The sequence below is a fragment of the Berghia stephanieae genome, chromosome 8 (assembly GCF_034508935.2).
Source record: "Berghia stephanieae isolate SIO BIC M18660-M18661 chromosome 8, UCSD_Bste_1.3, whole genome shotgun sequence".
NCBI classification, from domain to species: domain Eukaryota; kingdom Metazoa; phylum Mollusca; class Gastropoda; order Nudibranchia; family Aeolidiidae; genus Berghia; species Berghia stephanieae.
The window spans coordinates 12,506,452-12,530,502 of NC_088367.1; the positions used below are offsets into that span (position 1 = coordinate 12,506,452).

Sequence of the window (24,051 nt, forward strand, 5' to 3'; positions counted from 1 at the left end):
TCATCATCATCATCATCATCACCATCATCATCATCATCATCATCGTCGTCGTCGGCGTCGTCGTCACCATCATCATCATCATGAGCATCATCATCCACAAATTCATCATCATCATTATCATCATGAGCATCATCATCATCATCATCATCATCATCATCATCATCATCATCATCATCATCATCATCATCATCATCATCAACATCATCATCAGCATCATCACCCTCTACAACAACAACAACATCATCATCATCATCATCATCATCATCATCATCATCATCATCATCACCGTCAACATCAACAACAAGATCATCATCATCATCATCACCACTATCATAATCATCCACCTCCTCCTCCTCCACCACAACATCATCATCATCATCATCATGATCATCATCATCATCATCATCATCATCATCATCATCATCATCATCATTATCATCATCCTCCTCCTCCACAACAACACCATCATCATCATCATCATCATCTTTATCATCATCATCCTCCTCCTCCACAATAACATCATCATCATCATCATTATCATCATCAATCATCATCATCATCATCATCATCATCATCATCATCATCATCATCCTAAACACCATCATCATCATCATCATCATCATCATCATCATCATCATCATCATCATCATCATCATCATCGTCATCATCCACAAGAACATCATCATCATCATCATCATCATCATCATCATCATCATCATCATCATCATCATCATCATCATCATCCCAAACACCATCATTCATTCTGTTACTCGGACAATGCCAAGACGACCCTCCACAATCCAAACCGCTTCATTACACTTCTTTTATCCTGATTCATTTTCATGATTTTGTTTCAACGATGTCTTGTAATGCCACGAATTCCGTCTTGGATAATACAAGGTTATTGTGGAATATTCTGGAATATCTCAGGGGTTGCTTTTGGCTTGCCAGAATTCATGTGTCACCCATCGCCTCTAAATAGTAATAGATCGAATGAAGATGACGTTACTCGGGCCTTTGTTATTTTGTTGTTTTTTTTTTGTTTTTTTTTTTTGGCAATCCGCGTTTAAGAATAATTCTCACTAAACTGTATTAACCAGACTATAAACGTTCAAGGTTACACATTATTTTGTGTGTTGGTCCGTTATACTTCCGGATGGCAATGTTGTGAGTTTCCTTGCCAAGTGCATAATATTTATATGTTTTGTGATATAGGTGTGAAAATACGATTCAATAGTCTTATGTCACGCCGCCCGGCAACGGCGGCCATCTTAGTTCTAAACAAAGAAAATCATTTATTTTTATTTTTCATGCTGGCTAGAACTTTTAATGTGCCTTGTGATTAGAATGTGTAAAAGTCAAAACATTATCAAATTTATGTGTTTTTTTTTCCTCTGGATACCCTTTATGCTCGCCGGAGAAATATTTCATACGGGCGTCCGCCATTGCTCCGATAGTTTAGAGCCAGTGTTACTAAGTTACCATGCGTCATTAGGAAGGAAGTGACGTTACGACTGTTAAAGAGTATTGACATCAATCAGTTCTTTGTTATTGTTTTAAGATAAACACGCTGGTGATTAGTGCTCACTAAATTATATCAATCAGACCATCAACGTTCAAGGTTACACATAGTTTTGTATGCCGGTACGTAATATCTGGCTGGTGGATGTTGTGAGTATTTTAGCTAGTCGCTCCGCGTCAATAAATCGGGTGATTCAAGTGTGAAAATGGAACTTATCGTTAAAATAAAGTATTGCTTTTATTATTTGCTTTGTTACTGGGTGGGGTTCCCAACCTCCCATAGTGGGCAGGGAGGTACTTGTTGTCTCTTCTATCCCCCTGTATCTGTTATCCAATTCCCCGTTGTCTAACCTTTTCTTGGAGTGGTTTCATTGTAGTTCTAGAACTTTTTACTATCCCAATTTCTTCCTTTTTACTGGCGCTGATATGACCTTAATGTGTTGCAAGCGCCGTAAAACCCTTAAAAACAAAAACAGCTTTGTTGAGGAGAATAGTAATGGTATGATTTTGAGTAAATTACACACAACATCTACCTGCAGTTATATGTACAGATCCTATAACTAAACACACTCAAGGTACATTGGTTTTGTTATATATAGACTTATAGAATCTTGGGTTGGGTTGAGAGTATTTCCATTACATACAATGAGCCCATAAATCCTTGGATTATCAGACCTGCAAATAAGTTTACGTCGGTGGGTGTTCACGCAATGAACTAATTATGAAAAAAAAAAAAATAAAATAAAAAAAACAGCAAAAAAAAAACAAAAAAAAAAAAACAACAACAAAAGACAAACGATAATTGAAAAAAAAATGAAAAGAGTGAAATAAAGGAAATTGGAAGATAAGAAAAAAGAAGATAGGAGAGGGGGGGGGGGCGGAGAGGAGAGGAGGGGGGAAGGGGAGAAAGGGGGGGGGGGGCGGAGAGGAGAGGAGGCGGGAACGGGAGAAAGGGGGGGGAGGGGTGCTGATTATTGAGAAAATACACCGCTTGACCCTTCTCTTGTCATGTTCTATGGAAATGTCTGGAAACCATCTCTTTTGTGATATTTGAGGAGAAGGCGGGGGCGGGAATGGGGAGGGGGGGGGGGGGGGTAGGAGAAAGAGGGTGGAGGGTGGTAATGGGAAGGATATCAACGTGCGGTGTTCATTTCTCAGCCCTACCCCAACCCCTATCCTTTCCTTCTACCCTTTCCGAAATTATTAACAATGCAATTTGCATTAAGAAAACCGCGTTTAGGACGGATGTTGCTACGTTATAGACAGTATGCGTTTGACTAAGAAGCTCACAACATTGCCATCCGGAAGTATAACGGACCATCACACAAAACTAAGTGTAACCATGAACCTTTATAGTCTGGATATTACAGTTTATTGAGAATTACTCATAAACGCGGAAGGCAAAAAGCAATAACAAAGACCCGAGTGACGTCATCTTCGAACTATCTATATCCAACTGACGGATTTTGTAAGTTTTTTAGTTTGTTTTGTTTTGTTTTTTACTAAGCGCATATCATCAATAATAGATTGGTTAAAAAAACACAGAGATATTTCCATCTTTGTCATTAGAATGATCCCCTTCTTCCATAGACTGGGTCATAACAATCTTAGAAAAGGTTCTTTACTCACATAATTTCACCGTACTCATGGTATTTGGCCGGTAACATTGTTTGTTTATTTTTATTCTCTCTGTCGAAAAAAAGGTCTGAATTCCACACCCTCTTTAAAAGCGTCTCAGTGTTGATTGCTTTCATTGTATCGACAATGTTGATAAAATATAGGTCATGTTAATCAATCGAGATCGACATACAAATATTTGCAGGTCTGATAACCTAACATAATTGGATTCAGTAGTCTGATGTCACGCCGCATGGCAACGACGGCCATCTTGGTTCTAAACAAAAATAAATCATTACTTTTTATTCTTCATGCTGGCTAGAACTTTTCATATGCCTTGTGATCAGAATGTGTAAAAGTCAAAACATGATCAAATTTATGGGGTTTTTTTTCATCTGGATACGCTTTTATGCTCGCCGGAGAAATATTTCATACGGGCGTCCGCCATTGTTCCGATAGTTTAGAGCCAGTGTTACTAAGTTACCATGCTTCATTAGGAAGGAAGTGACGTTACGACTGTTGAAGAGTACTATAGACGTACAATGTATGTGTGGTAATGGAGATATATATATAATTTGCTTTGATTTGAGAGTATTTCCATCACAGCAATGGTCCCAAGACAATTCAGGCGATCAGACCTGCCAATTAAGCACACATTGATATCTATCGACATATTATATCAAAGTTTTGGGTTTTGTTTGTTTGTTTTTGTTTTAAGGGGTTTTCAAGGGTTTTACGACGTTTGCAACACATTTAGGTCATACCAGTGCCAGTACAAAGGAAGAAAATGAGTAAAAAGTTCTAGAATTACAATTAAAGCATCCAAGAACAGGCAAGGTAAAGGGGAATTGGATCAAATAGGAAATGGATATAGATTCCAAGAGAACACTGTTAGTGTACTTAGTTTGAGATCACCTAAAAGTCTCATCCAGACGCAAGCACAAGTCCCCGCCAAGAGGAACATACTCAATTGTTTATAAATCACACATATGTACTAGGGGAAAAAATAGAGTGTACAACAGAGATGATTTATAATGGGAAAAAATTCATTTCCCCAAACTAACTATACATTTGACTGTTTCCCTCCTAGCCAGGGCATCCGGCCAGGGCCAGGACAAACCCAAGTAATCCTTTCATTCCAAGACAAAGACAGAATGCATGTTGGAAAACAAATATCTAGGGGGAATAGAAGACACAGTATGTACCCCCCTGCCCACTATGGCAGGTCAGGACCCCCCCCCCCCCCCCCCCCCCAGTTTTGTGTATTCAGAGAGTACGCTGGGTTATCCGGTGTTTTGTTATGACGTTTTCCGATCAAAATGAAAAAGAAAATGTGTTTTGTTATCGCACGCCACAGTTTTGAGCTGACTCATTACCAGACAATATTATTTATATTATATCATATCATATCATATTAGTTTAATTGTCGGAGGAAGGAAAAGAACAATAAACACGTATGATGATATGTAAAACAACGCCTCAAAACGGTATTCAGTCGGAAGATTAAAGTGCTAAAAATCGACTTTATAACCAAAATTATTAGATTTGCGTTGATTTTGTATGTTATTGATAAGGATGAATCCGGTATTTTAGAGTGCTAAAATCTAAGATTTCATATTTTTTTTAAACTTTGATTCGACTTTTTATCATCTAGTCCATCGCGACATAATACCGTTTTGACAGGCTGGGTCACATATTATGATGATGATGATGACCTCACCACTTAACGTCCCTCGACAGATGAATACAGAGGCCAATCGAAGCCTTCATAAACTTATTCTCGCTGTGCGTTAAGCAAGCTAGAATGGTCACAAGATCCGACAGCCGGATATTGGTGCTATGCGTTGAGGCGAATTACTCACAACATCCGCCAGCCGTTTATATATAGCGTACCAAAACACAAAACTGTGTGTAATCTTAAACGCTTATAATCTAATTTATGGAATACAGTAATAATTGTGCGGCTATAATGTGGTCTAGTGGTATGACACTAGCTTCCCTTTCGGATCGGAAGGTCCTGGGTTCAATCCTCGCTCGGCACATAGTTCATTGGAAAAGGCTCTTTTCTCACATTCTCTCATCGTACTCATGTGTAAAAAAATGAGTACCTGGCAGTTAACAGCGTTGTCTCAGTCCGCAAAAATTGTAATAATATCACCAAACAGGCGTCATGTCTTGTCCTAAATGTTAAGTGTTGCTGTTGGCTAGGGAACCCATGTAAACCGCTTTAAGCTCGTTTAGTGGATATTGAGCTATACGAAAGCTCATTATTAAAAAAGATCTTGCTGTTCGTTAAGCTAGAATGCTCACAACATCCGCCAGCCGGATATAGATGCTAAGCGTTGAGGCAAATTACTCACAACATTCGCCAGTCGGATATAAGTTCCCAAAATACAAAACTGTGTGTAACCTTAAACTTTTATAATCTGGTTGATGGAATATAGTGATAACCATTCATAAAAATGGCTGGCTAAAATCAATAACAATAGCTAAATAACGTCAATTTCGTTCCTTCTATTGATGCTATGCGCTTAATTAAAATAATTATAACATCCGTCAGATGGATGTAACGTATAAAGTATATAGTATATAAAATAAAAACCACGAAATAGTATTCTAATATATATAATATAAAAGTGTTGGTGGGTGCTTGTAGATACGAGAGTGCTCGATAATATTAATTAGAGCGTGCAAAATAAATAAAAACACTCGCATTTTTCGCCAGGACGATCGAAATTGTGAATGTTCTTATACACACACACACACACACACACACACACACACATATATATATATATATATATATATATATATATATATATATATACATATATATATATGTATTAATACCGGATAGGGAGACTTTTGGTACCCCTATTAGTTCATTTTACAGTACTTTACCAATAGGGAGACCAAAATCCGGTCCCCCTATTGATTTGACCTCTAGCACATTCACTTTTCTATTTTTAGTTTAAGGTTGTCAACCCAACCGTCAAGGATATATAATTGTAAATCATAGTATTGAAGTTATTTGTTAAACACCACAGTAAGAAGAGTTATGCCTAAATTTTCACGTTGGTCAATAAGGTGACCGCCTGAAAAAAGTACAATAGGGGTACCAGTGTTTTCATCGATATATTTCAATAGTGAGGCAATATATCTTTCCGAAATTTTCTCTAAAATTCTAGAGCATTATATGGATTTTTATAGTAATGAAAACCTAATATAAAATTGTGTGAAAGTTGATGAACTGAGGAATGAACAAGATATACGAATTATAATCTATTTTTAGAAACAGATTTATCGAATCTTGGTCCGGATTCTTATCTTGGTGACAAGAGACAAGCAAACATAGTAACTCTTTTTTTCGTGAAACGTATGTTTAGTCAATTTAGGTGGTTATCAGTTATCAGCTCGGCCTTTAGTTCTTAGTCAAACGCTTCATCAAACCCATTATTGAGTAGCATGTTGATGCCTGATGCCAGTTGAAGCCATCTCGACGTCGTGAAATGGAGCATCTTCTGTCATAGCAGTAGAATCGTCAGATGCCGCATTTAAATCCTCCATTCCAGGCGTTGCTGTTGCCATATCGATCTTCGAAATGATTTGGTCTAGACGTCAAGTTGACCCGTTCTATGTCTGAAGAGATTTTAAAGTGCAATACCTAACATTATAACTTGATCTACAAAAGAGTCTTTTTAAATGAACCGCTGTGTTTCTATATTTTTCAAGAACCAAGGATATCTGATAACCACTGACTACTGACTTACAAAGAGAGTGGCCGACGGACGTCCTCTCTATAGCCGCAAGTATTTTTTCGTCACTTGCTGAGTTCCAAACTAGACGTCTATGGCATCGTGGGGTAAATTGATGCTGGAGGCATCATTGAAGAGACACCGAGATAATTATAATGGTAAGTTATTGGCCATTCTTATTACATCACAGTTGATTTAAGATTTTCAATAGGGTAGACATCACACACCGATTGATGATTGTCACTTGTCAGTCAGTCATTTGGAAGTGGAGTCAGATAATTCGGGAACTTCTGTAGACTGTAGATTCACACTAGTGAGTAAGATCTGTCGTTTACTACTAATACTACTACTACTACCACTACTACTTTTAGTTTTAGCGCTATCCAACTCAACACTTCTCGTGTTTATTTTATTTTGGCAAAACTAGAATGGATTTTTGAAAAGAATATAAAATAATTTAAACTTAAACCTGTCTTTGCATCTTGCTTTATGCATACAGTATGCCATATCACAGCCATCACAAAATCATAGTTTAATGTTGAGAATATGCTATTTCTTTTGTAACTTCAGATCAGAGAGATTTGAGCTTTAAAAATCCTGAAAAATGTCTTGCTGTCAATCCAGACAACCCTTTTGATGTGATCTATGATGTTAATGGTAAGAATGTAATTTGATGAGGAAATGAATAACATTTAGGTACACATAGTTTGCTTTTTTTTTTTTTTTTTTGAGTCATGATGTGTAATACTATTACAGTCCACTCCGGATAATTGCAACTCATTTAATCGCAACTTTCGGTTAATCACAATATTTCCTAAGCAATGATTGCAGGATTTAATGCTACAGTAGTGTGTCACCACTCTGTTAGAGTCGAAAGAGGGCGGGGCTCTGCAGTATGGGTTTGTGACGTCATCGGTGGCCATTAAATAGAAGAGGGGTGGGGCTGGTCATAATCTTGACAACAGGTTATAAATGACAGTTATAAAGAGAGACTGAGCGATATCCTTTGTTTTAGGATTAACAACTGTGCATTGTGACCAATGAGTTTGGTGAGAGCTTATTGTCTCTCATTAAGGCTAATCTCTTTAACTCTGACAAATGTTGAATTGTTGAGAAAAAAGATTGAAACTTCTTCCAATCTGAATAAGATATCGGCTTGCTTCATAGCTGCTTTTGGTTGACAAATCTACACGGGGCTGCCATATGGTTTTTGTTTCAATCAAATTGCTCTATATGTGGTTGACTAAGAATATTATTTACTGGTTTGAGTTGACAATAAATGTGTAAAATGTTGAAATAGTGGACAGGAAACTGAATTTCGGTTAATCCCAACATTTTCGATGATCCCAAGGTATTGCGATTATCCTAAGTGGACTGTACCTGAATCTTGAACGAAAAACTATCATATGGATATGATTATAGACAGATTGGTTTCTGGAATTATATTTCCGTCCTCCCTTGCCAACTCTGACGTTCTTGAAATTTAAAAGAAAATAGCCAGAAGGTTTCGGACTTAATTTTCTTTTTTTTTCAAAGGACAATAGTCATAAGGTAAATAATTTTTAAAAAATCCTTTTACAGCATAAGATGGCATGATTTTTTGTTTAAGAGTTTAGAGAAAAACTTGCACATGATAGTCTTCAGCTTTTTTTTGTTGTTTTTATTTTCTATATAGACTCCAACTCAGAGCCTGAAAGTGATGCAGAACAAAGTTCCATATCACATGATTCATTTGTGGTAAGTATGTACATTAAAATAAAATCATAACATTTGTATAGCGTTTATCCACAGTTGGCACCATGCTCAAAATGCTTCACATCACCATATTTTGTGGTGGACAAAACACATTTGCCACAAAAGATGAGACCTGCAGTCTGTTAGGCGCAATACAATATTTCAGGACAAGGACAACACTGTTTTACACCAGTGAGATCTCCTAGTTTTTTGTTGTTAAAAATTTTTCTTTGCAGTGGACTTCGCCAACAATAACACTATTTTAAACCTTCCTCGTTATATTTTGAAGTGATATTCATTGATGAGCCATTCACATTTGAAGTCGTTTGTTTTTTATTTGACAAAATGTGAAAATGATGCGTTTCCAGGAAAAATTAAAATAGCTTCTGTTGGGATTATACTTTTGATCTCGCATTTTGTCCAAATTCTCTTGCATCGTAATGTTTATCAACTTTTTTTGTTAACTATATTGCAGTTGCAAGGTTAGGAAGTTCATATTGTTGCAATGACAACCGTTTATATGTCCAGAATCGTAGTGATATAAAAAATTGTTTTGTAGTTGTTGGTCCTGGTGTAGGATTTAAAGAGTTGGTTAAAAACGGTTTACTGAAACCCTGGTTGGTGTATCTATATTTATCCAAGCACAGTTGAACATATTAAATACTTAGACAATATGTCTGCCTTTCTCAACTCTTTTTTATTATACTTGCATTATTAACCAGCTAATTGTTTAGTTGGATTATTAAACAATGGCTCTTCATGTTTATTGTCAACATGAATAAATTGATTGATCTGTCATCTTTTCCACAAAATATACAGGGTCCCGATTTTGTTGCTGACTCCGAGTCTGATTCCTCTACGTACTCTGTGAGGTACCCAATGCTGAGTACATCATTGTCTCTGGAACCTAGTGCTCATTCCCCAACTCAGTCAGAGCCTCATCCACAACTATCACAGACTGAACCTCGTTGCCAGTCTGGGACCCAGGTTCAACCCGAATGCTATACACTTGCAAACCGACGTGTTACGTGCAATGGTGAGTCATTTTTTTGTCATTCTTCTCCTTTGATATTTGTGGGATCAATTTTAATTTACCCATTCCTTTTAAAAGAAAACTTCCACCCCCTCCATGGTGCTGCATTTGTGTTATTGCATTTTTTTCTGTTTTGGCAGTGCTGCGTCGCAAAATACGCTACCATTTACATAACAAGCACAAATCCAAATTTGATAGGGTGGACATCTTAGAATCTGAAACCCCAATGTGTGAGTGATATCAGTGAAACCAGCCATAAAAATGTTCATGTTTATTTTATTGGGGTTTTTTTTGTCTGTAATAGACTTAAATTGCTTGTATTGTAAGTGTTAAAATGGTTTTTTTTGTTACAACCCATCTATATATTAAAACTGTTTCTTTGTATTTCTATGATGCTTAAGGCTTTTTTTCACAGACCAGCTGGAAACTTAACGAGAATCAGAGTAGATAACATTTTTATTAATCTTGCAACCTAAACAGTATATGATGATTGGGAGCATTTAAAGAAAAGCACATTTTCTTTTTAATTTGTCGGTACTAAAATTATACTTTGATAATGTCTGCTGTGCTACAAACCCTTTTGACTTCCAGGTTCAATATTTTTCTTTATTCTAAAATTCTTGGGTGTCCTTTCAATGACAACTGAGATCATTAAAATTCAGCTCACAACATGATGTGTGTAGATTTGATGAAAACATATGTTCGAGTTGAGAAGCAGTGTTCACGAACTTGCTGATCGTTTTTACTAGCATTTATTTTCCTAACTTACCTGTGTCAATTAACAAAGGCAAGACTCAAATATTTTCTATCTGAACAGTGTGTTTGTTATTGAAATATTTCCGGCATATACATGTCATATTTCATTCCCACAAAATATAAATCAGGATTAAGTTGTCTGGGCATCAGCATCGTTCAGGCAGTTGGGGGAAGTCTTTAAGGAATTAATGAAGCCGATGCTCAACCGGTCTGGAGGACGTTTGATTGATGTCGGCTGTTTGTTCTGCCAGCCGGTGATGTTTTCTCACTCCCTCAATGACAAAGAAAGTCATTGTTATGACTATGAACTATAGTCTATTATTACTTTTGTTACTATATTAATTGTTACTTATTGCCGCTACTGTTATTATTATTATTATTATTATTATTATTATTATTATTATTATTATTATTATTATTATTATGATATTGCCTTCATTGCATTCTATTACTATTATTGATATAATTAATTTCTGATTGTTGTAAATAATTTATGTGAATTGAATTTTGTCGATTGGCCAAGGGCCTACAATAAACTTAAATGAAATGTTAGTCTTTGGATAGGACTTGGGTCTATTCTTGATTGCTTTTCCGCCTGGGTCGAGTGAAGCATTTGGAGTAAATTTTGTTGCTCAACGTAAAAAACATGACGCTTACCATTCCGCTGATACTGATCCCTCCAAGGGTGGTTGGGGAAAAACCTAAAATTCTTTTGACATTCTGTCTGATTTTTCGCTGAAACAACAAAGGACAATCTATGTATTCAGATGAGACTTCAATGTGTTACTATTCCGATTTATGTTCATATTTTGATTATAATGAAGAGGGAACCCTGAACCCAGTGAAGTGGGTGGATTGATCTATTTATTTCTATTTCAAAACAAAAATATGGCGTCTTTTCACTGGATTTGTTATGTGGCAGAGGTCTCCACAAATCTAACATACCTCTTCCAAAGGAATAGATGGTAGAAAAGTATATAACAAGAAGGAATTATGACAGTTACTTGTCCAGGCCTTAAATATTTGGAATGCTATTCCTCTCTATCGCTGTCATGTAGCTGATGTGCATACGATCTGTCTATTGATTTATTTTCATAGTTCATAGCATGATGTGCTTTATTTTCTTCTCTTTTTTTTTCCAGAGAAATACAAAAAGCCAAGGAGACCCTGTCCATACTGTGGACAGTTGCAAACAAAACTCTCAAGGCATTTGATGAGGAAACACAAAGATGAGACAGAAGTTACAGAGGCCATGAAACAGCCTGTAAAGGAAAGGGATAGAACAATGGAGAATCTCAAGAAAAAGGGCATTTTTTATTCAAACACTAGAAACAATTCAATAGTTATGCGTGAGAGAGCACAAGGGTCACATGAAGTTGTTATGTGTGCTGGCTGTAAGGGGTTTTACTCTGGACGAAGGTTTATGAACACAAAAAGAAATGTAGTACTGAGCATGCTCTGTGTACTGGGGTTGTAAAATTTTATCCCGTGGCTCCCAATGCAAGTAAAGAAATAAAGGAGAATATTCTTGACAAATTTCGGAATGATGAAGTGGGAAATTTGTGTCGATCAGACAAAGCTATAGTATTGTTAGGAACAAAATTGTGGAGTAAAAGTTCAAAGAAGGAGAGAAAAGTTATAATGAGTGATTTACGCATCTTAGGAAATTTGATTTTAAAAACTAGGAAGAGAACAAATCAACCTTCTTTCTCTGGAGAGGACGTGGTGAAGCGTTGTAACTTTAATGAAATATCGCAAACCATTTCTGAAATGACTTTGAAAGAGGATGGGACATTGAAAGCAGGCTTGAAGCTTTCAATTGGATTTATATTGAAAAAGTTAATTAATTTCTTAAAAGGGGAATATATAATGCAAAACAAAATGGAAGAATCCGCAGAGATAGATTTGTTCAAAGCTGTCCTGGATTATAATTGGGATAGTATTTTTTTTACAGCCAGAGTTCAATGTGAAGCAAAGAGAACAAATTTGAGAAAACCCAAAGAGATGCCATTAGAGAATGATATAAAGAAGCTACGGCAATTTATTACTGAAGAGATGGTCCGTATTTGTGAGGATGATTATCAATTATTTGATTCACATATGTTTGTTAGGCTTCGCAATGTCATCGTAGCTAGGCTTACAATGTTTAATGCGAGGAGAGGCGGAGAACCCGCAAGGATGTTGTTAAAAGACTGGAATGATGCAGATTCAGGTGTATGGGTTGATCCCCAGCTTGTACAACATGTCACTGATCCTCTGGAAAAAGCGTTACTTGAGAAGTATAAGCTGGCCTATCAGTCTGGAAAGGGAAGCAAGATGTTGGTCCCTGTGTTGATACCCAATGACACAATTCAGCCTTTAAGGAAACTTGCACAGGAGCGTAAAGCTGTTGATATTTCAGACAACCCATTTCTTTTTCCAAATACAGGAATATCCAAAGATCATGTAAGTGGTTACATTGCCATCAAATATGTCACTTCCTTAGTAAAGGATTTAGAGAAACCCCAGTTGTTAATAGCTGATAAATTCAGGCACCGAGCTTCGACATTATTTGCCTTACTTGATGTCCCACAACACGAGAGAGATGTCTTCTATCGACATATGGGACACAGTGAATCAATCAATCAAAACATTTATCAGTGTCCACTTGCAATACGAGAAATAACAGAAGTTGGTCATTTTTTGGGTCAAATTGATAACTCAGCATCGGTCACTGGGGAAGGAAATTGTAACATTGAAACAAATGACTTTGTAGTGAATAGAGACTCAAATGCAAATTTTGGAACATCCATAGTAACAGCTGCAAATCAAGAAGAAATATTTGATGGTGAAGCAGGAGTGCCAAATCAGCTTACGTGTTCTTCAAAACAAACTGAACCCAAGAGGAATTCAAGCAAAAATCGGAGATACATGTCATGGTCAGATGAGGATACAGATAAGAGTCAAGTCATATTTTAAAAACTTTGTCGAAGATGTTTCAGCACATGGTTCAAGGGATCATTACCTAGAAAGTCTGAAATTATTCTGTTCTTAAAACACCACAGGGTATTTTCACAAAAAGGAATCCCTGAAGGTACACTAATTAGTTTGGTGAAGACAAAGATTTTTAATGAAAGAAATAAATATAGAAGGGAAAGAGCGTTTCAATCGGTGTAATGACAATCATGAATTTGATTTGTATTACATTCATTGTATTGTATAGTGTTATTGACATATTTTGGGGTTTACAAAAACGTTTTATCTTTATATAGTACAATCTGTTCATCATTGCAATATCCTTTTTTATATTATATGAACATTCATTTGCTCAGCTTGAGAGACAAATGCTTTGTAGAACCATAGCTGTCAACCGTTCTGTTAAAAACGGATTTGTTCCGTATTTGACTTCCTGAGTCAGTAAGTGCTTATTTTTAGTTCAAAATCCGTATTTTGTAATTTTTGACTAATTTGTGGTAAAAAAGCCATGTGAGCCTAATGAATTATTATTATTGATCCATTATTATTACTATTACTACTATTGTTGTTATTATTATTATCATTATTATTGGTGTCCAGTGAGAGCATAATCTCCATTTGTGTAGCTCTTTAATTTGAATTATGCCTCTATCATAAATGATTTTCAACAATTAAAAAGTTCCATTCGTTTATATGACGCCTGTATTTTACTCAAACCTTTCATAATGTATTGGAGATTTGCATAGGATATGGATGTTAGCCTCGATATATTTGAAATATTCTAAGACAGTATTGATACTTTCACTATTTGTTACAAATATTATTTTAATTAAGAATAAAATTAAATCCACCTTTTTGATTGGAAGGTATTCAATAAGAAAATCAATTGCTATATTGATTAAAGATGACAATGATTATTTCCCTTTATTAATTTATGAAATATATAAATTTAATCCCTTTAAAAACATCTTCATCTGATTTTAATTTTTTTTTTTCAAGCAAGCTTTGTAACGGTTTAGGTTCAAGAAAAATAAGTTACTCCATTTTTAGGTGTGTTTATCTTGTCAAAGTAAAGAAGTAGGAATTCTCTAATATTTAGAGGTGCATTTTACTATAACTACTATTATAGTATACTACTTACAGACCATTATGTTGCATGAAAGAAAACATATATGCAATCGTCTACTTTTTATCTGAACTCAGTTGGTAGTTATGCATTTCTAACCATCTTAAGTTATTTCATTTATTTTTACAATTGTGCTTCTTGTGTATTGGTCCTTATCAAAGTTGAGGCAGTTGAATTCTTCTTTTAATTGTCCGTTCTGAATTTTGATCTCATTGTGGAAAGCTCCCATAGCGGCAGGGAGGACACACTGTGTCTTCTATCCCCTTATATCTGTTTTCCAACATGCTTTCAGTCTTTGTCTTGGAATGAGATTACTTGTTTTTTTCCTGGCCCTCGCCGAGTCCTAGCTGGGAGGGAAGCAGTCAAATGCATATTTATTGTTTTGGGAGATGATATTTTTTTCCTTGTAAATCATCTCTCTGTTATGTATTATTACTATATTTTGTTATTTTTTAATGTATAATGTAAGCATTTGAGTGTGTTCCTCTTTGTTGGATTTTGTTCTTGTGTCCGGATAAGACTTATAAGTGATCTCAAACTAAGTACATTGGTGATACCTCTTGGAATCTACATCTGATCCCTATTTGTTCCCAGTTTCCCCTATGTCTTACTTTCTCTTGGATGCTTCAACTGTAATTCTAGAACTTTTACTATCCAATTTTCTTCCTTTTTACTGGCGCTGAAATAACCTAAATGTTTGCAAGCGCCGTAAAACCCTTAAAAACAAAACAACAATCATTGTGGAAAGTGTCATTTTAACGATTCAAATGTGCTGGTACTAAACCCGATAATTGAGCAACATTTGGACTAGCCTCTGTCATCTCAAACTTGTTAGTGTTAGTAATAGTAATTAAAAAGGCTGACTTTTATATGTTGCGATTCGATGAAGGGGGGGGGGCTTCGGCACACATCGTCCCTCATCCCGGGCCAAATGAGCGTTCCTTATTTTATTTTTGAAAAGTTGGCAGCTATGTAAACTACTGAAAGAATCAGATATGCAGAATAAAAAGTCTTTCTACTAACCCTAACTTAATTGGCCAATGTAGCTTTATGTTCAGCATTTTCTAGATACCTAATGTAAAATTTCACATTCTTTTTATGATAATTTTAAGAGTTGCAATCTTTAGAGGCGACTGTCAAGAAATGACACCTCTGTGCATTTAATTTCATTCTTTCTTTATCCCCTCATCCTTAATCAGAATAATAATAATTAATAATGAAAAAAAATGCAGCAACGACAGCTTAGAACGGCATAAAGTGCTTAAGAATTATTTTTTTTTGCATTAAACTTTATTCAAACGATTTTCAACACTTTTGCTTCACATTTATGCTTTTTAACAAATGCAATTAAGCAACTTACCAGCAACAACATATTGGTTTGTTATCATTTGAGGGTTTTTATCAGTAAAAACTGTTTCTATCCTTTTATGTTGCACTGTACACATAGCAAACTTCATGCTTTTATTTGGTGACCAAAGACTTATGTGATACAGTGGATGAATGTTTGTGATGGCTTTTGGAACTGAAATAAACCTGCAATATGATTTGTAGACTTCTATCGTTATGTATCATTTTTCGTCAAATGTAAATGTAATTTTACACGAGCTTGATGTATCATAAAACCCACAATGAGCTCAACGTGCAGCTGGTAGTACATTTATATGGACACGAACAGAACAACGTTGTTACAATTCAGTAACGTACTCCAATTAACCACAAGTGAGACTGTAAATGAGACTTTTACAATGACTCTGCATCGCCACAAATATAGATTCGAACCCTGGCAACTCGGGCGTCAGACGAACTGTCTACCACGAAACCAAAGCAAGCATTGTGCAAGTTAAAGTGAATGAGATGTTGATTGAAGCCGTTCATTGTGTCCATCAGATCTGCTGTCCTATCCATCCAACTCCATTCACTGGTGGGTTCCCGACTTCCCATAATGGGCAGGGACTACTCCGTTGCGTCTTCTATCCCCCTATGTCTGTTTTCCAACTTGTTTTCTGTCTTTGTCTCGGATGGGATTACTTGTTTTGTCCAGGACCTGGCTGGAGGGAAACAGTCAAATGTATAGTTCGAGTTTTGGGAGATTATATTTTTCCCTTTGTAAATCATCTGTCTGTTATGCTCTTTATTGTTTTTGTTTACATATTATTTATGCTTTGTAAACATTTGAGTGTATCCCTCTTTGTTGGGACCTGTGCTTGTGTCTGAATGAGACGTTTAGGTGATCTCAAACTAAGTACTTTTGATAGTGGGCTCTTGGAATCTACTGTTTCCTATTGAAACAAATCCCCTTTGCCTTACTTTTTCTTGGGTGCTCTAATTGTAGTTCCAGAACTTTTTACTATCCCATTTTCTTCCTTTTTACTGGCGCTGATATGACCTTAATGTGTTGCAAGCGCCGTAAAACCCTTAAAAAACAAAACAAAACAAACCAAGTCCATTCAGTGGTATACAACAACAACAAATAAACTCCTCTGCCTGGTCCCTTCTATCTCTGATCTTAACCTGGGTCGTCAGGTTTCTAAAGGGGTCGGGGACTGCAAAACAATGGCGCACGGAGCAACTGGGAATATTTTTTGCCGTGTTTGAGTCCCAGGTTATTTCCCTGAGCGCCCCTTCTGAGGGATGGACCTTCCCAGGAGTTAGTAAATGCGTTGCTCGGCCACTTCACTCTACGCACACTGGACTGGGATAAGCTTCGACACATGGCCATGAAGCTCTTAATCTTAAGGACTTACTTTATTTTAGACAATTTGGTGGTAGCTCACTTGAAATGCACTCTTAGGTATACACATATATAAACATATACTGGGCTCCCTAAAAGGGTTTTTTTAATGTGTCTCCCCTAAAAACATGTTTTTACCAAATGTCTCCTTAAAGCTACAGAAACACTTAGTAAAACATTAGGGGGACCGAGTAATTTTCTATATACCATTGTGATCATCAAGCATCAGAATTGTGTTCATAAATCATTGTAGGGAATCAAACTATACTCATTTGAACAAAGATTGAACAGTTTAATCAATTTGAACAAGACATATGCTTGGTCCTCCAATTGGTGCATTTCACAGTGGTCACCTTAATAGTGGATTGATACTTATATATATTTATATATATATATAAATTTATTTATATATATATACATATTATAATATCATTATTATTGTATCATGTATATATATATATATATAGATAGATATATATATATAATATATTATATATATATATATATATATATATATGATATATAATATATATATATATATATATATAATATATATAATATAAACAGAAATAGAAAGATGGGGGAAAAAAGTAGGAATGACAAAATAAACCAAAGTGGCTGCATTTTCATTTATTTTATGTTTCTGTCTGTCCCACGTCCCAGGCGACCCGTCCTTCTCCCGTATTGGTTTTCAATCCGTCAATCAACGGCGCCGACAAACTGTACGTCCAAATTTGGGGTTTTCTTTCCTTCCCGAACGTTAGTCGATGATGTCATTTTAACCTTTAATAGCCGGGTCGATTTTACAGTATCGAAGCTAATAAATGACACAAACAAGGGCCCGAGATGTTTTTTATTTATTTTTTTTATTTATGTTTTTATTTTTTGGTTGATATTTAAAATACTCTTCAACAGTCGTAACGTCACTTCCTTCCTAATGACGCATTGTAACTTAGTAACACTGTCTCTAAACTATCGGAACAATGGCGGACGCCGTGTGAAATATTTCTCCGACGAGCATAAAACGTATCCAGATGAAAAAAACCCATAAATTTGATCATGTTTTGACCTTTAAACATTCTGATCACAAGACAAAGAGAAAAGTTCTAGCCAGTATGAAGAATAAAAAGTAATGATTTTCTGTGTTTAGAACCAAGATGGCCGCCGTTGCCGGCAGCGTGACATCAACCACTGAATCCAATTCTAACCCTGAATAGAAGTATGAATTGACGTCACTCAGGTCTTTTTTTATTGTTTTTTGCCATCCGCATTTATAAAGTACTTCTCACTAAACTGTGTTAACCAGACTATAAACGTTAAAGGTTACACATTGTTTTGTGTGTTGGTCCATTATCTTTCCGGATGGCAAATGTTGTGAGCTTCTTACCAATGCATACTACTATAGTGAACACCACGTGTACATATTTGCAGGACTCATAACTGTGCGGTTATTGGTCAGTGGTATGGCACTCACTTTCGGATCGGAAGGTCCTGGGTTTGATCCTCGCTCGCTCGGCGCATAGCTGATTGAGTCCTTGGTAAAAAGCTCTTTACTCACATTCTTCTATCACCGTACTCAGGTGAAAATGAGTACCTGGCCGTTGACATACATTTTTCCTATAGTTTAGAACCATTACTATGTTACTATGCGTTATTATGGGGGAAGTAACGTCACGGTGTTGGAGCCTATTATTCCCTGCGAAATAGGGAATCATTTTAAATCATGAATCTAAAAAAAGGGGGGGGGGGAAAATTTTTGAATAGAAGGAACGAAATTGAAGTCACTCAGCTCTTTTTTATTGTTTTAGCCAGCCACTTTTATGAGTAGTTCTCACTAAATTCTATTAATAATCAGACTATAAACGCTCACAGGTTACACATAATTTTGCGGCGGAAGTTATAAAATATTTTAGCTTAGCATAGCATCAAATGTCGTAAACATTTAGTTAAATACCTTACAGAATATCAATCCAAATACAAATATGTGAACCAACGTCTAAAAACGGTATTATTTGGGGATGAATTGGACTTCCCCATGGTAGACGAATTAAACAATTTTTTTTCCCGACAAAGAAAACGCTGTTAACGGCCAGTACTCATTTATACCCGATACGGTGAGAGAATGTGAATAATAAGACCTCTTCCAAGGACAATCAACTATGCTCTGAGAGAGGCTCGATCCTAGACCTTCCGATCCGAAAGCGAGTGTCATACCACTAGACCACGTCATAGCCGCACGTAGAATAGAATAATGGGAAAGAAAGGAGAAATTTCTGGAATAACAGGAAGAGATAGATAGCTCTTATCGGCGGAGGTAATCATTGTATTATCGAGGCAGGGCATATGGCTGGGGATATCTGATAGAGATAAGACAGAAGGGGGGGGGGGGGGGCAATTAAGTAGTATCGATTTTGATGATATCGATAATCATGAAAATATTGATGCAGAACCTTGTTTGTTTAAACTGGGTTAACCCAAAAGTTTTCTTGCGTCTTTTTAGAACGCACTCAACAATAGAGACAATTGATAAAGGGGTTTATGTTCAGGCATCCTAATATGCTGGGGGGGGGGGGGGAGGGGGGAGGGCGCCCCATAATTTGGTAGATACTTACTTCACAGCTAAAGGAACCGGGGGGGGGGAGGTATATGGCTGGGGGATATCTGATAGAGATAAGACAGAAAGGGGGGGGGGGGCAATTAAGTATAATCATTTTGATTATATCGATAATCACGATGATATCGATCAGAACCTTGTTTGTTTAAACGGGGTTAACCCAAAAGTTTTCTTGCGTCTTTTTAGAACGCACTCAACAATAGAGACAATTGATAAAGGTGGTTTTTGTTCAGGGATCCTAATAATGCTGAGGGGGGGGGGGGGGGGAGCTGCCCTATAATTTGGTAGAACACTGACTTCACAGTGGCTAAAGGAACCGGGGAGGGGGGATGGCAATTACGTAGTATCGATTTTGATTATATCGATAATCAATGATGATATTGGATGAAGAACGTTGTTTGTTTAAACTGGCCAATCCAAAAGTTGGTTGGGGTTTTTTGGGACTTTTTTAAAAAACATACTCAACAATAGACACAATTGAATTAGAGGTTAGTTTTGTTCAGCGCTCATAATGTGCTGAGGGCTGCGGGGGCGGGGGGGGGGGGAGGGGGAAGGAGTCAGTCACTTCACACTTAAAGGGGCCGGGATCGACCTCAGGTTGAAATGAGATTTTACATTTCCCTCCCCGTAATATCCATCTAGCAGTAATTGGGCAGTTGGGTCTCCTATACCTGGCGGAAAGTACTTTGTAATTGCTAGTGTCTTATCCAGGTGATTGTTATTGTCCAGTTAACAACTGGGATAAGCTCCATTTGGCTCTGAAGGAATACTACTTGATACTTTTTCCACATTATTGTTGTTGACATTTTAAAAAGCTATTACTACAGATTTGATACTAGATCGTCATTTTTGGGATTTCTCTTATTTAGTTCAACCAAGACAAACGGAAGATTTCCCCCTTAGTTTTCTTATTCAAGTGGCCCAGTGGATAAGGCATTGCACAATGATCCGGAAGCTCCCGGTTCGATCCATTATTCAAACACTTTCGTTTTGGGCAAGATTAGTATACTCAAATTGCTCACTTGGACAACATGGGTGATTCCTGTTGACATCAGACTTCCTGTTTGATGAATTATTTATATACTTTCATGAATGCCAAGGCGACGATATCTTATGATGTCGTGCGGAAGGGCATAACTTTTAATTTTTTTTTTCTCAAAACAGCTTAGAATTGAAGTCTAATATCGCGCAATACCCACAAAACGTGCTCAAAGCACTTTACAAAGGGTCCCTGACAAACAGCAACCACTTAACATCTAGGACAGGACATCACGCCTGTTAGCCGATATATTACAATTATTTTCGGAAAGTTACAACGCTGTTAACGACCTGGTACTCATTTTACACCTGAATACGGTGAGAGAATGTGAGTAAAGAGCCTTTTCCAAGGACTCAACTACGCGCCGAGCGAGGCTCGAACTCAGGACCGTCCGATCCGAAAGCGAGTGGTGTCATACCACAAGAACCACATAACCGCAGGGAAGGGTTAAGAATGTTTCAATATAGATAGTATGCGCTTGGCTAAGAAGCTCATAACATTGCCATCCGGAAGTATAACGGACCAACACACAAAACTGTGTGTATCCATGAACGTTTATAGTCGGATTAATACAGTTCAGTGAGCATATACTCCATAACGCGGATGGCAAAAAAAAAACAGTAACAAAGACCTGAGTGACGTCATCTTCAAACTATCTATATAAAGTTGTTTGTTGTTTGTTTGTTTGTTTGTTTGTTTGTTTGCTTGCTTGCTGAAGAGTTCATGTCTAACAACGTTAAACAAACCAGACTATCAATTAAATAAAGTAGTTTTATCGCCACGTCTGGGCCATCACACGCTTTATTAGATTCCGACAATATTGCCCAGCCGCTTGTTCCAGGAGCGAAGCAAAGAGCAGAGACAAAAAGCCCGCTAAGAGTTGATGGGCACTATTTGATACCATGTACCGGTGGGTATCCGATACGGATAATTTTATGTATCAGGTACTGGATATTGAAACATTCGTTAATCCTTTCCTTACCAACAACAGGAAAATTGTCAAATTTGTTACGATCCAATGATATTATATTTTTCATATTCAAATTGCTCAGCGGTACGGGGTCTTTGCTTCGTACCCAAAAGGTACCGAGTTCGATCACCCGCCGCTGGGCTTTGTGGCCTTGAGCAATCACCTCGCCCTAGCTCGATTAGCGGCGCTGTACTGCGGTTGACGCCTGGGTTATTCCAGTCTTCCCTTGGAATAGACCCTAGGGACAAATTTTCCCCTATGGATGAAAAAAGGAAATTATATTTTTTTATAATTTTTTTTGTTCTGTTTGTCACAAAGTTTGAAGAAAAATCTTTATCATTGCAATGAGGAGTTAATGCTGTTGTGAATATCTTGTTTGGCTGCACAAACTTTTGTATCGTATGTCAGTTTAGCCTCTAGGTTTGAGTATAAAGAGTCATTTTTTTTCTTTCTATCTACAATCCAATTGCTCTCTCCGCTCATCTACATCCCTGTTCTTGAACCCTGTACTTAAGTCGAGTTTTTCACGACGTGCTTTCGCACATTCTGCTCCCTCTGTGTGTTATGCTCTTTCAGCAGACACCAGGCACCGTCATTCTCTGTCCCTCCTTTAAAGCCTCTTTGAAGACAAGGTGCTTCCTTTCAGTTATATATATATATATGTGTGTGTGTGTGTGTGTGTATGTGTGTTTGTCTTTGTATAAGCGCTTCCGAGCACATTTGTGGAAAGAGGCGATATAGAAATTACGCATAATTATTATTATTATTATTATTATTATTATTATTATTATATTATTATTATTATTATTATTATTATTATTATTATTATTATCATCATCATTATTATTAATATTATTATATTATTATTATTATTATTATTATTACTATTATTATTATTATTATTATTACTATTAAAAATTATTATTATTATTATTATTATTATTATTATTATTATTATTATTATTATTATTATTATATTATTATTATTATTATTATAATTATTATCATCACATCTCATCATATTGACTAAGTATCACATTTCTGTAATAACCCTGAAAATGGTCGGCGAGGAGAGAGTTACTCCAAGCAACCCGATAGTCCTGCGCAAAAATGGCATTGCATGTTTGCATCTAGTATATTATTGAAACCGTGAAAATACGCTATATGTCTGTTCATAATAAAGTGACGCATGACATCAGTATAGTATCAATAAGGGTAATCAAAAAATTTATGGTCAAGATTTTGGATAATTTATTAACCGATACGAATTTTGCAAAAATCGAGCAGTGACCGACCGTTATCCGTACGCGAGCTTTTTGTCTCGCCCATGGAACAATTCCTCGGATCTCTAGATCCGATGGGAGAAATAGACAACACAAAGCAAAGCGACTGGACCTGGTAATAGTCGTTCTTATTTTATATAATGTCCTGTACCAAGGGAAATAACCTCTGATGGATCAAATGGATATTAAGGGGGGAGGGGTATATATATATAAATATATATATATATATATATATATAAAAAATATATTATATATATAATGTTACATAAAAACATGGCATTTATATAGATATTGTGCGCTTTGGGTAACGAACTCACAAAATTGCCAGCCGCAATATAAACGGACCAACAAACAAAACTAGTGTAATTTTGGTCGTTTACAGTCTCGTTAACACAGCTTAGTGAGAATTACACATGATCGCGGATGGGAATAAAAACAAACGAAGATCTGAGTGACGTCAACTTCATTCTGCCTATAGAGCAAATCCACAAAGCGTGCTCAAAACGCTTTACAAGGAGTCTCTAGCAACACGACACTTACAATTTATTAGGACGAACATGCACGACGCTTGTTTGACAAATTATTACACTTTTATTTTTTACACCGAACAACGCTTTTAAACGGCTAGAAGACTCATTTACACCTGAGACGATGAGAAATTGTCAGTAAAGACCTTTCCAAACTCAACTATGCCCATCAGAGCGAAACCCGAACCTGTGACCGCCTGTCCCCAAGGGGAGTATTACCAAAAAAGCCACATTGCCGAACATATTTCGTGGTTAGGTTTTAACTGGTTCTATCACCATTTTTGTCAGTGCATGCGTAATCATCGGATGGGTTTGCAATTTTTCATTTTCGAAAGAATATCTCGCCAAGGGTTTTTAAAAATTTTTTTGAAGTAATTAGGGAATTTTTCA

General features: G+C 36.5%; 2 protein-coding genes and 1 long non-coding RNA gene across 3 annotated transcripts in view; 2 read left to right on the forward strand and 1 right to left on the reverse strand.

Moving 5' to 3' along the window:
- The window catches only part of LOC144978177 (uncharacterized), a 67,072-nt gene that overhangs the window by 24,878 nt on the left and 18,143 nt on the right, over positions 1 to 24,051 (reverse strand). The gene's annotated exons all lie outside the window — the stretch shown is intronic.
- LOC144977785 (uncharacterized) lies at positions 6,283 to 7,951 on the forward strand. The gene is made up of 2 exons (XR_013646403.1): positions 6,283 to 7,051; positions 7,464 to 7,951. It is a non-coding gene; the product is annotated as an uncharacterized LOC144977785 (long non-coding RNA).
- On the forward strand, positions 8,563 to 12,236 carry LOC144977786 (uncharacterized). The gene is made up of 3 exons (XM_078923180.1): positions 8,563 to 8,630; positions 9,447 to 9,663; positions 11,559 to 12,236. The coding sequence occupies exons 2-3, from the start codon at positions 9,507 to 9,509 to the stop codon at positions 11,891 to 11,893; spliced, it is 492 nt and encodes a 163-aa protein (XP_078779306.1). The 5' UTR covers positions 8,563 to 8,630; positions 9,447 to 9,506; the 3' UTR covers positions 11,894 to 12,236.